The sequence below is a fragment of the Diabrotica undecimpunctata genome, chromosome 6 (assembly GCF_040954645.1).
Source record: "Diabrotica undecimpunctata isolate CICGRU chromosome 6, icDiaUnde3, whole genome shotgun sequence".
NCBI classification, from domain to species: Eukaryota; Metazoa; Arthropoda; class Insecta; order Coleoptera; family Chrysomelidae; genus Diabrotica; species Diabrotica undecimpunctata.
The window spans coordinates 8345295-8362103 of NC_092808.1; the positions used below are offsets into that span (position 1 = coordinate 8345295).

The 16809-nt window shown below is 33.6% G+C and overlaps 1 protein-coding gene across 3 annotated transcripts in view; it reads left to right on the plus strand.

Moving 5' to 3' along the window:
• The window catches only part of Ca-beta (Calcium channel protein beta subunit), a 577851-nt gene that overhangs the window by 530775 nt on the left and 30267 nt on the right, over positions 1-16809 (plus strand). For all 3 annotated transcript variants that reach the window (XM_072534152.1, XM_072534153.1, XM_072534154.1), the window contains 3 exons: positions 7218-7449; positions 10485-10749; positions 15770-15937. In XM_072534152.1, the coding sequence (XP_072390253.1) occupies positions 7218-7449; positions 10485-10749; positions 15770-15937 (665 nt within the window). The remainder of the gene's footprint in view (positions 1-7217; positions 7450-10484; positions 10750-15769; positions 15938-16809) is intronic.

Consider the following 16809-nt stretch of genomic DNA (forward strand, 5'->3'; position numbering starts at 1 on the left):
TGATTGCGAGTATTTTTAAGATGAGAATATTGATATTTGACTCAATAATTAAGTAATTTCAATTTAAACTTCACGGAGATGCGACTCTTAAACTTCAATTGAAGATTATTAAAAAAATTTTAATTTTTTCAATCTTGTATGACAAATTTCATAAAAGATTTGAATATCCAGTATTGTAGTACTGTTGCCCTAATTGATCTGGACATACTAACGAGTTCCTGTCGACGATTCCGATTATCAGTTGTCTTGTCATCTCTTTGATGGTCTTCCTAGCAGCCTCTTTCATGCTGACTTTCCGTCTTCTACAATGTTAACTATTTTCTCATCATTTCTCTATTCCATCGTACTACATCTTGGATGTAGTCCCATTAATGTCTAATATCCTAATAATATATACATGACGCTCTGTTAAAGGTATTAGGACGAAAAAAAATCAAGAGATTTCTCACGATTTAATAAAAAAAATTATACCACAAATATTTGAACTGAAAAAATATAAATGAAAAAATCCAATATAAAAATTTAAGCAATAGTAGGAAAAAAATATATCAAGAGAAAAACGATCCGTGGAAGTTGTTACAAAATATAATAAATGACAGGAAAGGAGGCATCATCCAGTCCATAACAACACAAACATGATAAGAACATAGAAAAGACAGTTGATTAGTTAAGTTATTAATCTAAATGTGGTTTCGAACACATAGAAATCTTCGGTTTTCTAAGTTTTTGTTTGTAAGAACTCTTCAAAAAAATATTAACACAGACAGAAAACCGTTCAAATAACTAAACTTTAACATTTTACAAAGCCTGATATTGATTAAGCAGAATAAATAAAAGAGAAAGAAGTCGAAACCATTTAAAAGATATAAAGAATAACAAATCAACCAGCCTAGATAACATACCTATAGAACTCACTAAATATGGACCGAAATTATTATTTTAACCTCTACCACTATTCATAAGAAGGGAGGTAAATCAAAATCAAAGACTTATAAATGAGTCTTCTATTTTTTTTTCTATGTAGACATGACTGTCTGTTTTTCAATGTGCCTCCAGTAAGGTGTCGTTCCATCATTTTCGTAGTCTTCCTACTGATCGTCTTCCTATTGGGGAACCGTCTCTTGCCGTATTTATTACTTTATTTGTTGTCATTCGGCTTATATGATCGTTACATTTAACTCTTATATTTCTCACCCAGTTCTTTATGTTCTCCACCTTGCATATACGTCGTATATCCGTACTTCTAGCTCTTCCTCATAGTGTTTTATCATCAATTTTTCCCAAACACCCCCAAGTATTTTCATCTTTGCTGTTTCTAATATAATTTTTGTATTGTTTCATTCAGGCAACCTACGGCTCTGTTTGCTCCTTTAACTTAATCTTCCACTTCTGTTTCAAACTTTTCGTAGCTAGATAATGTGATGCTTAGATATTTAAACTCCATCATTTTGTTCTAGTATCTTGCCCTCCAGCTCCAATGTACATCTTAGTAAATTTGGTGTTAGTTATAACCATGCATTTTGTCTTTTTTGGGGAAATTAACGTGTTAAATTTATATTGAATTGGTGCAGCATACGTTGTAAATCATCTTCACTTTGAAAGAGTATAAGGCGTCGTCTGTATAGCAGATTATTTTACCTTGTTTTCCCCCTTTGGTATCCTTTTTTATTTTAGTTTTTACTTTTTATATTATTTAATCCATAATCAGGTTGAACAATAGAGCACTCAGGGAATCTCCCTGTCTTATTCCATGGCCAGTTTCAATAGGGTCAGTTAGTTCTTCGTCTACTTTTACTTGAATTGTGTTGTTTTGGTAGATATTTTTGATTGTTTTGATTATTCCTAAAATGAGTCGCCGTAACCAATTTTATTAGTCGAATATACCAACGAAGAAACGGCGAAGCATAGGCTAATTTTTGTCTAAAAAAAATTCTCCGTCTAAAGTCTCGACTTTCCATGTCCTCGACCGCTTCATCCCTCCAGGATCTTTATGGTCTGTCTTTTTTCCGCTTTTCTATTGGGCTCCAATCTGAAATCTTGGATATTTACCTTGTATAATCTGCTCTTTTCACGTGCCCATACCAAATTACACGTCTTTCTTTAATCTAGCTTAGTATGTCTTATTCTACTGCCATTTTTCTTTTTATCTCCTTATTTTTATTGCGATCCAGTCGTTTTACTATATAGCTTTTTAAGCATCTGCAAAACTTAATTTGTACAAAAAGTCGTCTCGGACTGGTATTCCCACAGCTTCACATCTCCTTTTCCATGGCTTGAATATTTGTTCTAGAAATATCTTGAACAGCTTATCCTAGCAAAAAGAAATCTTTCCTATTACCCTCTTAGCCTATTGTTACTGGGTATCGTTCTCCATAGTTGTTTTTTGGGAATCGTGTCATAAGCCTTTTTTTTAATCGATGAATGCCATATATATGTATGTATGTACAGCGTTAACAGGCCTTTTAGACCCATTGCTGGATGGATAATTTCCATCGTTTTCTATTCTTAGCTAACAGCTTCCAATCTCTGATTCCCATCTCTCTGACATCTTCCATTACTGCATCTCTCCATTTCTTTCTTGGTCTTCCTCTCTTTTTTTTTGCCCTCAGGTACTCTCCAAGCAATATTCTTGACTAGTCGATTACCTTGCATTCTTTCTAGATGGCCGAGCCATTCTAGTCTACGTTTTTTCACCTCTTTTGATATTGTAGGGTTAGCATACAACTGATACACTTCTGCATTAGTTCGTCTTCTCCATTCTCCCTCTACTACTTTTCCACCAAATATTCTGCGAAGTATCTTTCTTTCCCATGCTTCCAATGTGTTCTGTACGGTTTTGTTCATAGTCCATGTCTCGGCAGCGTATAGCATTGTGGGTCTAATTATAGTTTTGTATACTCTTATTTTTGTATTACGAGATATATCTTTGGCCTTAATTATTTTGTTCATGGCTCCAGCACACCTGTTGCTCTTGGTCAGTCTCAGGTTGATTTCAGTTTCTTCCTTACATGTCTGATCAATAAGAGTACCTAAGTACATATATTCATCCACCTTCTCGAATTCTACAACTGATCCATTCTCCACCTCCAATTTAAAGGATCCCCTGGTGCTTATTCCTTTTTTGCTCGAGATCTCCATGTACTTCGATTTATTAATATTAACTTTCAGTCCCATTTTAGAGCTTTCCCGAATCAGTCTTTTTGTTATATTTGATAGTTCTTTTTCATTTCTTGCAATGAGAACCACATCATCAGCGTATGCTAAGCATTGGTGCTCCTTGTATGAAATAGTACCGGACCTATTTATCCCACTAATCCTTACAATTTTTTCCAGAACTATATTGAATAGCAATGTAGACAACGGGTCTCCTTGGCGAACACCTTTTTTCACTTCGAATTCTTCTGAGACTGTACCGTTGCATCTCACAGCACAAATGGTTTGTCTAATTGTCATTTTTACCAATCTTATTATTTTTTCTGGCACTTGGAATTCTTTTAGTGTTTCTATTAACTTGTTTCTGTTTATTGTATCGTAGGCAGCTTTGTAATCAATGAAAAGTACTTGTGCTGAAATGTTGTATTCATAGCAATTGGTCAGGATTTGTTTTAGCATAAAAATTTGATCGGTTGTTGATCTTCCTTTCCGAAATCCTCCCTGGTATTCTCCTAGATTCTTCTCTATATATATTTCTAATCGTTTTTTAATTAGTATGGCGAGTACTTTATACATTACTTCCAATCAGGATATGACTCTATAGTTTGTGCATTCAGTTCTATCTTCCTTTTGTGTATAGAAATTATAATCGACTTATTCCATTCTTGAGGCATTTCTTCGGCATCCCATACTTCTAGTATTAGTTCACCAAGTTTGTTTATTAAGACCTCTCCTCCATATTTTATGTTCTCTGCCACAATGCCGCTCTCTCCGGGACTTTTTTGGTTTTTCATCTTTTATTATTTCTTCAATTTCTTCTCTTGTGGGCTTTGGTATTTCTTCTATTACTATTTGAGGTCTAGGAACATAACAATTTTCACACCTTTCACATATTTGGTCTTCATCCACTATCAGGTTTCCTTGCTTATCTTTTACATTCATCGTTCTTCCCTGGTACCCAGTTTTAATGTATTTTACTTCTTTATAAAAAATTTTTATTTCATTTTTCTTGTAATTTTCTTCAATGCGCTTAATTTTATTCTGCATATACTTTCGTTTCCGCTCCCTTAGGATTCTCTTTACTTTTTTTTCATTGTACGGCATACCTTTCTAGGTCTATTATTTTTTGCCATTATTTTCTTAATTAATTGTTGGAGTGTAAATAAGTGATCTATGCAGGACCTTCGTGTCGTAAATCTTACCTGATCATCTCCGATTTTATTTGAGATAAATTTTTCCAGTTTTTCATACAGTATTTTCACGTCAGAACAATGACATATTTTAGAAGCGTTATCCAGAGAGAGTTTCTTAAAATTTAAAAGTAAGTCATCATAATTACATTGCTTTAATAGCAGCTACGAAAATAGATAAAATATCAGTATTTCCTCTAAAAATATCTGTTTTTATATGTGTGAAAGTGATTTAAATATTGAGTATCGCTTAATTTTATAATAATATTATTAGATTAACAAAAGTTATATCAAGCTGTAAATATATTTGTAATTTATTAATTGTTTGATGAAAAGCGTTACTTAATATTAATTTTTTACAACCACACAAATCTAATAATCTAAAATGGATGAATACCATAATCTATATAGAATAGTCTTCTCAAGTTTGTGGTTGTAAAAATTGGGTTAGATCATAGGATTGCAGCATTTTTAATAAAAATATAAAATAGCATATTTAAAAATAATATTCTTCTTGTTTTGTTTTTTAGTCTAATCGTCAGAGATTTGACTGCGAAAAATCATACGAACAAGCTAAATTTTTCTGAGAATGTCAATTTTTTAGACCACAAAAATATGCAAAGGTTTTTGCCACTCGTACTTCAATGCTGTTTGTATAGAATAAACCATTCTCTTAGAAATAACGGTTGAAGCAACCAGCGATTTTAACTATCAGTTACGCACCCGAAATCAATTTTTGAAATACAATTTGTATCAACTGCAGGGTAAAAATTCGATATCTTTTGAACAGAGTGTCCTATTGACAAAAATCAAAACGGTTTTCAAAGGAGTAGACAGTAGAGTGCAGCTTTTTTCGTATGAATCCTGTGAGTTTTGCCGCAAATGAAGTTGGTTCGTTTGACGAATATAGAACAGAGTTAAAAAAAGATCAGATTTGGGATTAAAAAATGTGCGATCGCAAAAACAAGACGACCTACGAAGGTATGCCGAACAACGAAAAAAGTAAATAGAATCCTAAGGGCACGGAAAAGAAAAGCGTATTGAAGAAAATTACAAATTTGTGAAAGATGGAACAAATATTTCAAAGAGCGCTAAATGGCGGAGTGACTACAGAAGAAAATTATAATATTCCTAAGTCCCAAATAGTAGTAGAAGGAATACCAAAGCCTGCAAGAGAAGAAATTGAAGAAATAATAAAAGATTTGAAAAATCAAAAAAGCCCCGGGGAGAGCTGCATTGTGGCAGATAACTTAAAATATGGAGGAGAGTCTTTACGAAACCAACTTGTGAACTAATAGTAGAAGTGTGGGATGCCGAAGAAATGCCCCAAGAATGGAACAAGTCCATTTTATTTCCTATACACAAAAAGGGAGATAGAACTAAATGCGAAAACTATAGAGTAATATTCTTGTTAGAATAATATACAAAGTGCTCGCCATACTAATTAAAAAACGATTAGAAATATATGTGAAGAAGAATCTAGAAGATTACCAGGGAGAATTTCGCAAATGATCAACAATCCATCAAATTTTTATGCCAAAACAAATCCTGACCAATTGCTATGAATAAAACATTTCAGCACAAGGACTTTGATTACAAAGCCGCCTACGATACAATAAACAGAAACAAATAATAGAAACGCTAAAATAATTTCAACTGCCAGAAAACATAGTAAAATTGGTAAAAATGACAATTATAAAAACCATTTATGCGATGAAATGCAACAGTACAGTCTCGAAAAAATTCGAACTGAAAAAAGGTGTTCGCCAAGGAGACCTCTTGTCTACCTTGGTATTCAATATAGTTCTAGGAAAAATTGTAAGGGTTAGTGGGATAAATAGGTTCGGCACTCTTTTTACAAAGAGCACCACCATTGTAAGAAATGGAAAAGAATTGGCAAGTATGACAAAAAGACTGATTCGGAAAAGCTCTAAAATGGAACTGAAAATAATATTTATAAATCCACGTATATGGAAATCTTAAACAAAACAGAAATAAACAGCAGTAACTCCTCCAAATTAGGGATGGAGTATGACTCAGTTGTAGAATTCGAGAAGGTGGATGAATATATATGTACTTCGGTACCCTTATTGATCAGACATGTAAGGAAGAAACTGAAATCAACCTAAGACTGACCAAGGGCAACAAATGTGTTGGGTCCATGAACAAACTAATTAAGGCCAAAGATATATCTCGTAATACAAAAATAAGAGTATACAAAACTATAATTAGACCCACAATACTAAACGCTGTCGAGACATGGACTATGCACAAAACCATACAGAACAGATTAGAAGCATGGGAAAGAAAATTACTTTGCAGAATGTTTGGTGAAAAAGTAGAAGAGGGAGAATGGAGAAGACGAACTAATGTTCCAATGTTTAATTACTAACCCTACAATAACAAAAGTTGTGAAAAACGTAGACTAGAATGTCTGGGACATCTAGAAAGAATGCAAGGTAATAGACAAGTCAAGAATATTGGTTGGAAAGTACCTGAGAGCAAAAAAAGAAAAGAAGACCAATAAAAAAATGGAGAAATATAGTGATGGAGATGATATAGAGATGGGAATTACAGATTGGAAAGAACAGAAAACGTTGGAAATTATCCATCCAGCAATGGGCCTAAAAGGTCTGTTAATGCTATCATACAAACTGACATTCAAAATCGCCGGTCGTTTCAAGCGTTCTTTTTGAGAGAATGGTTCATTCTACACAGTATTAGTATTATCAAAAATGTTTATGTTATCAAAAAAATAGCAGAAGGTAAAATAGAAGATATCTTATATGTTGAAAATGCTGCAAATCTAATTAATTTTGCACTTTTTTAGCTTAAAACATGTCGAACACCTTCTAAAATGTCGGTTGTTTACAGGAGATGAATCCGATTCAATGGGTAACGCCAGAACGGGCAAATCGCTTACTACACCCCCGGCGAAAGAAAAGAAGAAACCGTTCTTCAAGAAACAAGAAGCGACTGCTCCCTATGACGTTGTTCCTTCCATGCGACCCGTAGTTTTAGTCGGTCCTTCTTTAAAAGGATACGAAGTTACTGATATGATGCAAAAAGCCTTATTTGATTTTTTAAAGCATAGATTTGAAGGAAGGTAAGTTGCCATGACCATAACTGACCATAATGTACTTACGTACCTTGATCTGGATAGGGCGGTCTAGGTATACGTGTCATTTGCATGCAAAAAAATTAGCTTCTTGTAGAGTTTCTCCAACAGAGACATTGAAATGTACCATTGCTAGTAATCTAGATTGTGATGAAATAATCTTAGAACACCCGTACATAAATTGCGGCTTCTTTAGCATTGAAAAGGATAGCTAGAGTTGGCCTATTTATAGGAACAACATTCAAATAACAAAACACCGTTGACTTTGTGGGTGTTCTACAATTTGACCGAACTATTAGGGCAGACGGAACTGAACTGCATCTAACAGGACATTTTTTGGCCAAACTTCTAAATAATATTTACTATATTTGCCAACAAAAAGTGTGTGGACTGGATTAACAGTTTCAAAACGGGAATAGTATTATAGCACCCGAGCAATATTTTTAAATAAGGTTTTTATTGTGGACCATACTTTAAATCAAAATAAATTAGTCTGAATAATATATTTTTGTGGGAAGATATTTATGAGAATTGAAAGGTATTACTTATGTACAGGATAAAATAAGATTTTCTTATTTTAGAATAAAGTAACGAAAATTGGACAGATTATAACAACCTGATTTATGACAAGTTATTGTGTCACATTGATGTTGGGGTAACAGTCCTCATCTCTCCAGCTTGGATTTTCTGGATGTGCTTCTATTATTAAAATTTTACTTGGGTTTGGTTAATAGTTGGTGGTCATTCTTTTCAAAGCTTCAATTAGTGTCCACTTCTTCACTTCGGCAAAAGATTCTACTTTTATCTGCTTATAACTGCTGGTACAGATTGGTAGTTGGTAGATATTCTATAGTGTAGAAGGTATTACACTATCTTGAGCAAAACAATTTTTCTGTTTCTCATATGCTATTATTTTCATTGAAAGTGATAAAAATCTTGTGTTGTGTAAGAAAATGCGGATAACACTAGTGAGCTTACTGTTTATTTTGATACCATACAGTTTTTAAACAATTTCTATAGTGTACTATTTGGTAAGAGCGGTAAAATCTACAAAAACTGCTTCAGATACCTGGTGTCTCTCATAAGCGGCCAATAACTTTAGAGTTGTTGGGATCTTTGCCAGGTTTAAGCACAAGCACGAACTTAGGTTGGTCATTAGGGTTTGGGTATATCATCCGAAGAAGCTAATCTAACATTTTTTTATGCAGATAACTTCTTGATTTGGAGGTTATCAAGCGATTAATTAATTAGCGCTTATGGAGCGCTTTATTATTTATTAGGATCAGGGTGGCTAATATAATCTCATTATTATTGGAAGCATACGCTCAACTGACCGATATCATCCTTTATTATTTTGCTTCAGGTGCTGTGTCGTTTTTAAGGAGTTGGAAGGCCACTTGCTTTGCTGAGACATTTGAAAAACTATCAGTTCTTTTAGTGAAAGCTTGAAGTTGTTCATTGAAAATAGTTGGTTCAACATCTTCATGACCCATTTATTCTGAAAACAATTCTCACAATTTTCATGAATCCATCGTGGTTTTCGAGTGCCAGATGAAGTTTACCACTTTAGTTATTAATTTCTGAGACAAAGATTCCCAATTTGATTTTTTAAAAGTAAATATCCTTCCATACCACAAGAAAATAATTTCAGAACCATTCTTTGAATATGTATTACCTACTTAGTACACAGAAATTTTTTGCTGTGTATTTCGTGGCTTTGCAGATGATAAAGGCGAGAAATAGGTTTTGAAAACAAACTCGTTACAGTTTTATGGCATCCAAGATAGTTTACATGACGTTTCTGAAAACAAAGTTTTAGATAAAAATTATTATATTTGCATTTATTGCTATGCAGAGTAGATTTCTTCGTAAGTTTTATCTTGATCATCTCTGCTCTCTCATTTTGGAAAAAAATGATGCCTCTATCTACATATTCTTATTCCCGCCACAATCATTTTTTGTTCTTTTTTTTTCAGTCCAACATCCAATAGCATACGAGTATATACTAGCTGATCTTATGGCAGTTTGATAAAATTTTCCATTAAATTTCATTAGAATCTTTCTATCACACAAATATCACCCACTTCATTCCATTTTATTCACCTCGCTATAATTCTACTGCATTCATCTCCATATTTTGTCCCATTACTCTGTAATACCGATCTTAGATACTAAAAACTATTATTTTTCAAAATCATTTGACCATTTGATTTGTCATGGTAACTCCATATTGCAAGAAATTCAAGTTCTAAAACTTTCTTCTTAAAGAGGTTTTTGGACACTGTAAACACCAAAGGAGTGAATTGTTCTATCAGAGCAGCTGGTTTTTAGCTTGCCAAAGATAGTCAAGCCGTTCCAGTCTTTGCTCTAAATCCCTTTCAATATTTGTCTTTTAACACTATCTGCTCAGCATATATTAATTACCATGAAATATTTCTTTAGTTTTACTGTAATCTGATATGAGACTAATGATAATGAATAAGGACTACCCACTGAGCTCTGATAAAGTCCTACTTAGACTGTCGTTACAATAATTGTTACTTTTTTGTGCTATATATTGGTCTGTTCTCTTTTTGTAACTTAAAAGTTTGTTTTTGGTAGCATTTGTTCTTTATACACGTGAGAGAGGTCATTAAATAAGTGAGCCTACTCTTCTTTGTTACACAATGGGCGCCCAACGTGGGGAATCTTGTAAACGTGTACAAGCAAAAATTGTAAAAATGTTTATGAGAAATATTTAAAGTATTTAGATAATAAAAATGTAAAAATATATCAAAACCATCTGTGACTATTTCATACAGTTCTCTCATGAAAACGGTATTATTTAAAAATTTTATCTGTTAGTGATCTGCTTTTCATAAATCTAAACTAATTCTTGGATATCTTGGTTTTTTCAAGTAATTAATATACTTGTATTGGTGTAAGGCAAATAAACAACCACATATTAATATAACTTAAGATAATTACCCAAAATAGCTATATAGACAGTCAAAATTTGTTGCAAACTAATTATTTTGTTTTAGAATAATAATAACTAGGGTAATGGCCGACATTTCTTTGGCGAAACGGTCTCTCCTGAACAACCCTTCGAAGCGTGCGATCATGGAACGTTCCACAACAAGATCGACGTGCTTGTCGGAGGTTCAAGCTGAAATCGAACGCATCTTCGAGCTTGCGACTACCTTACAACTTGTGGTGCTGGATTGTGATACTATAAACCATCCTTCGCAACTTGCCAAAACTTCTTTAGCTCCATGTATTGTCTATCTTAAAATTAGTAGTCCTAAGGTAAGTTATCTCACAATGGTGCTTTTGGAAAATAGATTTTAAAGTTTTAAAACCAGTGATGCAAAACTTTTTAGGCTATGTTTATATAGGAGCTTCCAGTTAACATTAAAAAAAGACGTAGTTAAATATTTTTATTAAACCAAAAACAGAAGTAATTTCATATTGTTATATTCTTGTGATCAACAATAAATATATTCTTCAAAAGAAAAATATTGTCAAACGTTGACAAATATCAGGTTATCATTTTAAGGTATCTTTGGCGACTGAAACGATAACATTTATAATATATGATATGCTGTCATTAATACTATGGTAGTAATAAAAATTAAAGGGGAAAATCCTAGTGGTTGGCTGTTTACCAGTTTAAAAAAACTTACAATGAAGTAAAAACTTCATCGGACTTCATCGGACCATCATCAGTGAACACCTAGAAATAAGTATTTCTACGTTAAAATAATTAATGCAAAGAGTTAAAAGATGGTATTTATAGTTAATAATAAATCTAATAGAGCATTGGAAGGCTTTTCCCCGTCTCGGAAGAGTAATGATTTTAAAGTTAGTGACATCTCACGCCAAACTGAATTTGATAAAAGTGTATGTATGTATGTAATAACAAAGTATTTTACTATAATATTGAAGAGGCACAATGGCAGAAACTATAGAAATCCCGATGTACCTAGGAGATCTTAATGCCAAAATTGGAAAGGAGCAAAGTGGAAAGTGTGTAGGAAACTATGGTCTGTAAAATCGCAATGAGGAAGAGGACCGTCTATTACAATTTTGCCAAGAGAGCAGAATTTGCTTATTACAAACTCATTTTGTTAACTATTAGGTAGATTACTTTATGATAAGTGAAAGATATCGTAATGCTGCTAAAGTTGTAAAAGAATATCCCAGAGCAGCTGCCTCGTGGCCTCAAAACACAACTCACTTAACGCCAGGATTACACTCACACTTAAAAACATTAAAAGACATCAAACAATTCCTACAATAGATACAAGAACGCTTAAAAAACTCAACGTAAAAGTATGCCTCCAACACGAATTGCACATTAAGTGTAGCAAACTAAACATAGACACCAATGATATTGACGAGAACTGGGATCGACTAAAAAATTCGATGAAAATGTATAAAGAAATACTAAAGACTTTCACAACTATGGAGACAATGTAAGGACAAAGATAACAGGGATACTAACTACGAGATCAGAAAGATGGTAAAGCAGATAACATAAAAAATACTTTAATCTACACAGGAAAGTTAAAGAAATGACGCGACTAAGAAAACGAAATCCCGCTGATGCACTTCTGGATTGGCACGGGATTAATAAATCAATCAATATTCTTTATTTCATCTGACTTTTACAAGTATTGAAATGCGTCAAATACAATATATAATCAGTAAAAACTATAAGTACATAAAAACAGTTAACACAAAAACATATAAATTATACACAAAAACATACAAATTGTTAAAAAGATTCCTGCAAGTATTCCTCTAACGAATAGAAAGTGTTTACCAGAAGTAAGTCCTTAACTGTTCTCTTAAATACATGAATATTTGACTCTTTAACATAATTAGGTAATTTAATATACAAACGAACGCATGTTGGGTAAGGACCCTTACCCACAACATACCATGTTGCGCATACTATGAGAGTGAGACATTCTTTTTGAAGTTTTCTACCAAAAACTTTTTTTTTTCGTCTGAAATGACAAATGTCTTTATTGGAAGTTGCCGCCAGTTTAGACCGGATTCATCAGCGTTATAAAGTTGTTCAGGAGTTAGGTCTAATTCGATGATCTTTTTGCTCAAATTCTGAATAAATTCAGATATCTTAGACTCATCTGCAATCAACTTCTCTTCACTCATCTGCAAAAATCGTATTCTGTACCGTTTTTTAAAGTTTTTGAACCAACCTTGACTACCACGAAAATCAGTTTTCTTTGTTAATTCCTGATAAAAAAAACTGAGCTTTATTTTTTAAAATGTCACCTAAAATAAGAGCTTGTCTGCTTCGTTGTTGCTTAAACCAGATGTGCAGAGCTTCTTCAACACCAGGAAATTCACTCATCTCGCCATTGAACTGAACTTTTTAAACGAATTAAATAAATATTGGTACTACGTATTACTGTATCTAAAAACCCTGAACCGAACTGCTCAGGGAAAACACACGAAGTGAAGCATTTGATAAGAATGAGATTCATGTCGCGACAAGTTTCAGTACAAGCAGACACTTGTCGACCTTGACGGGAGGTGCGTCGGACTACCGAGCGTGTCTGATTGCAAAACTTCGGAGTATCAAGGGTGTACTGTACTATATACACTGCTCCAAGAAACGCACCACTTTAAAACTTACCATATAACAGGAAAATATTAACTGAAATGAAAAGCATTTTATTACGTATTACTTTACTTTGTAAAACAAACATATTTAGTGATGTTGTCGCTAACCATCTTCAATATTCATAAACTTAACACAATCTTAAAACAATTAACAACAAAATCTCTAATTCTAAAAATAGAAATTGTTCCATTTTTTTTTTGCTTAATAAGACGTATTTCCACCCCTGCTACGAATGACAGCTTGGCATCGACGATTGATACTTAAAATAAACGGTCTTAAAGTATTCTGATCCAGTTCATTCCAAATTTGAAGAAGACGTTGTTCCAGTTCCTGTAGAGTGTTTGGTTAATTAGGAAAATTCCGTAGACGTCTACCAAGCAAGTCCCACACATTCTCTATAGGATTGAGATCGGCACTATTCGCTGGCCATTCCATAACGTCGATTCCAACTTCCTCTAGATAATTTTGCACTATATTTGCAACGTGCGGTCGTGCATTATCGTGCATTAGAACAAAATTTTCGCCAACATAAGGAGCAAATGGCACAACGTGGTCTTGAAGAACGTCAACGATATATCGGTGAGCGTTGATGGTACCGTTATTCAACACCACCAAGTCTGTACGACCCGTTAAAGAAACGCCACCCCAGACCATAACCGAGCCTCCACCGAATAACGTCGTTCTTCGCATGTTTCACTGTGCATACCGTTCGTTCTGACGTCGGTACACGCGAATACGCCTATCACAATTGTAAAGACAGAATCTGCTCGCATCTGTAAACAGAACTCTGTTCCAATCAACCTCCAACCAATGGATATGATTTCGTGCAAATTCTAAACGCGCTCTGTGATGTGCTACGGTCAAGGCTGGCCCTCTGGCAGGTATACGATTTACCAAATTACCTTCCTTGAGACGTTGGCGAACAGTTTCACAGTTGATTAGAACATTATGAACATCTTCAAGTTGGGATTGGTAGCTTTTTGTTGTTACAAATCGTTGTCTTAGGGTGCTAAGTCGTAAAAAACTGTCTTGAATGGACGTTGTTACACGATGTCGACCTTGTTCTGGACACCTAGAGTGACTACCGGTCTCTCTGTAGCGTTCCATCATTCGTGAGACCGATGTATGGTGTACGCCGAACCGTTCCCCTAAATGTCTCTATAGTCTGTAACTCCAACCTTCTTCGTGCAAAACTACTATTTGAGCACACTCTTCATTAGTCAAATTTCTCGATTCACGTTGATTAAAACGTGCATTGTGATTAAAACAATAGCAAAATGTTACCACCAAACAGCAATAGTTCACACAACGACTGAAAAATGACACTAACCTCTTATCGACATTAACAAATTTACAGCACCTTTTTTTTGTGTTCCTCAGAAACCGGTTGAAATAAAAAAACAATACAAGTAACCTGATAAAAACATTTCAAATACATGGTACATTCCATACCAAAATAAATACAATTAAAAAGAAAAAGACAGTTAAGATTTGATTTCACGTACAGTGCGCTTGCGCATCCGCTTATACGTATTTCGGCCTAATAGGCCTCATCAGAACGGCTTTCGCAATCGCTCTGAACGTGAAATAAATCTTTTCTGTCTTAAGAAGCAACTCTAACATGGCTTCGTATAGACGCAATGTAGCGACATCTGATAATAAAATCGTAAACTAATTTTCGAAACCAAATTCAGAATTTCGCTTTAATCTGTGCCTTCTAAGAATTGCAAGGCAAAACAGACGTTGATAAAGATGTTATGAGAGACATGGGGAATCTAAAAATTGCATTCCACAACATATCTCCTCAACTAAGCAAAATTCTTAGCGAATTGGTTTCTAGTACTCGTACAGAGTATATCGAAATAAAAAGAAAAAGACAGTTAACTGTCTTTTTGTTTTAGAATAAAGGACATATAGATAGAATAAGTTGTGAAGAAGTAAAACATGTGAAGAATAGGCTACACAAACGAGAGAATATAAGATAGAAAAGAAGATTGGAATAGACACAATAATAAAATGGCGAAAAATAGAATAGTTGTAAGAACAGAATAACAGGCAATGTTATGCGAAATAAAATATGTCTAAATAAAAATACAATAAAAACAGTATTGTAAAATGTATTTGTTTTGCACGCAAAGGTATACACGACAAGAATTGTTTATATCATTTTCCTAGTTTAATTAAAATTTCCTGTTAACTCTTTTACACCGTTTCCATTGAGTGCCTCCACCATAATTCAAATCGATATCAGTGGCTTTCATGTTTTTTAATAAAACATTTCCGAGAATCAATTCAATCGTCAATTTATACAACCTAATAATTTACTGCTTCGTTGTCTCTATTTGTTTTAAATTTCAATAAATCGTAATAAAAAGTGTACCTGGTAATGTATAACATTATATCATCGACACAAAGTATACACTCAAAAAATTCAATAATTTATGACAAAAAGTAATATACTTCTGATTAAATTATTCAAATAAATAGAGTGTTAGTCCAGCGTTTGACACTAAAAAAGAATATTGAAAAATATTTTTATAAATATTGTGTACTTAAGAGACTTAAACTCTGTAGCAGAGGACCTGAAACAGTCAACCATATTTTTTTATTTTGAACTGCGTTTGATATACATCTCTGCAAAAAATATATCTAATGCTTGTTGAAATATTTTAGGTTTTGCAAAGGCTTATTAAATCAAGAGGGAAGAGTCAAGCTAGGCATTTAAATGTTCAAATGGTCGCTTCAGAAAAGTTAGCTCAATGTCCGCCTGAAATGTTTGACGTCATTTTAGACGAGAACCAATTGGAAGACGCTTGCGAACACATAGCAGAATATTTAGAGGTACGTATTGTAAACAAGTAGGTATATTATTAGTTAGGTATATTATTAGCAAATATTATTAGTTCTAAATGATTAGGTATAAGTTATGTTTTCACCAGGTATTTTTTTAAGGATAGATTAAATAGTTTTATTTTATATCTTATTTTATTATTCTCGCAGTTTGTCAGGTTTTGTCCTTGTATGTATTCTCATTCTGTCTTGGTCTTTTCTTTGTTTATGTATATTCCTGTCTATTCATATATATCCCGCTATCGCTTCTAGTCTTTTTAGTATTTCTTTCAACTCTTGTTTACTTCTGGCTATCAGTACTACATCATCAGCGAATGCTACGCATTGGTGCTATCGTTGATATACCTACAAGTCCTGTCTTGTTGATTCCGGCTTCTTTGACGACTATTTCAAGAAGGATACTAAACAACAGCGATGACAGTGGGTTCCTTGTCACACCCCCTCACTGACTTCAAACCTATCTGTTTCCTTTTCATTCATTTTAACCCTATTCTTTATTTTTTTGAGTGTTACTCTTATCATTCTTACAAATGTTTCACTAAATACCCATATCACGTAATGCCTTGTATATTTCTTTCCGTTTTATTCTGTCAAAAGCTTGTTTAAAGTCCTATGCTGACACTGCATTCCCCAGTAAAAAAGCATATATCACACATCTGCTCAGCAAGCAGTTTATCCATCTAGAGCCTGTTTTCTATATTCCTTTTAGACGATTCGGCCTAGTGTTTGCTTCGTAGGAGGTATTGTCGAATGCTTCCCTTATATCGAGAAATATATTGATTCCATCTCGTATTACTCGTTCTCTTCTAGTTTCTTTCTCTTTCATTGCACTTCATCTCTAAACTATTTCATGTTTTTGGCCG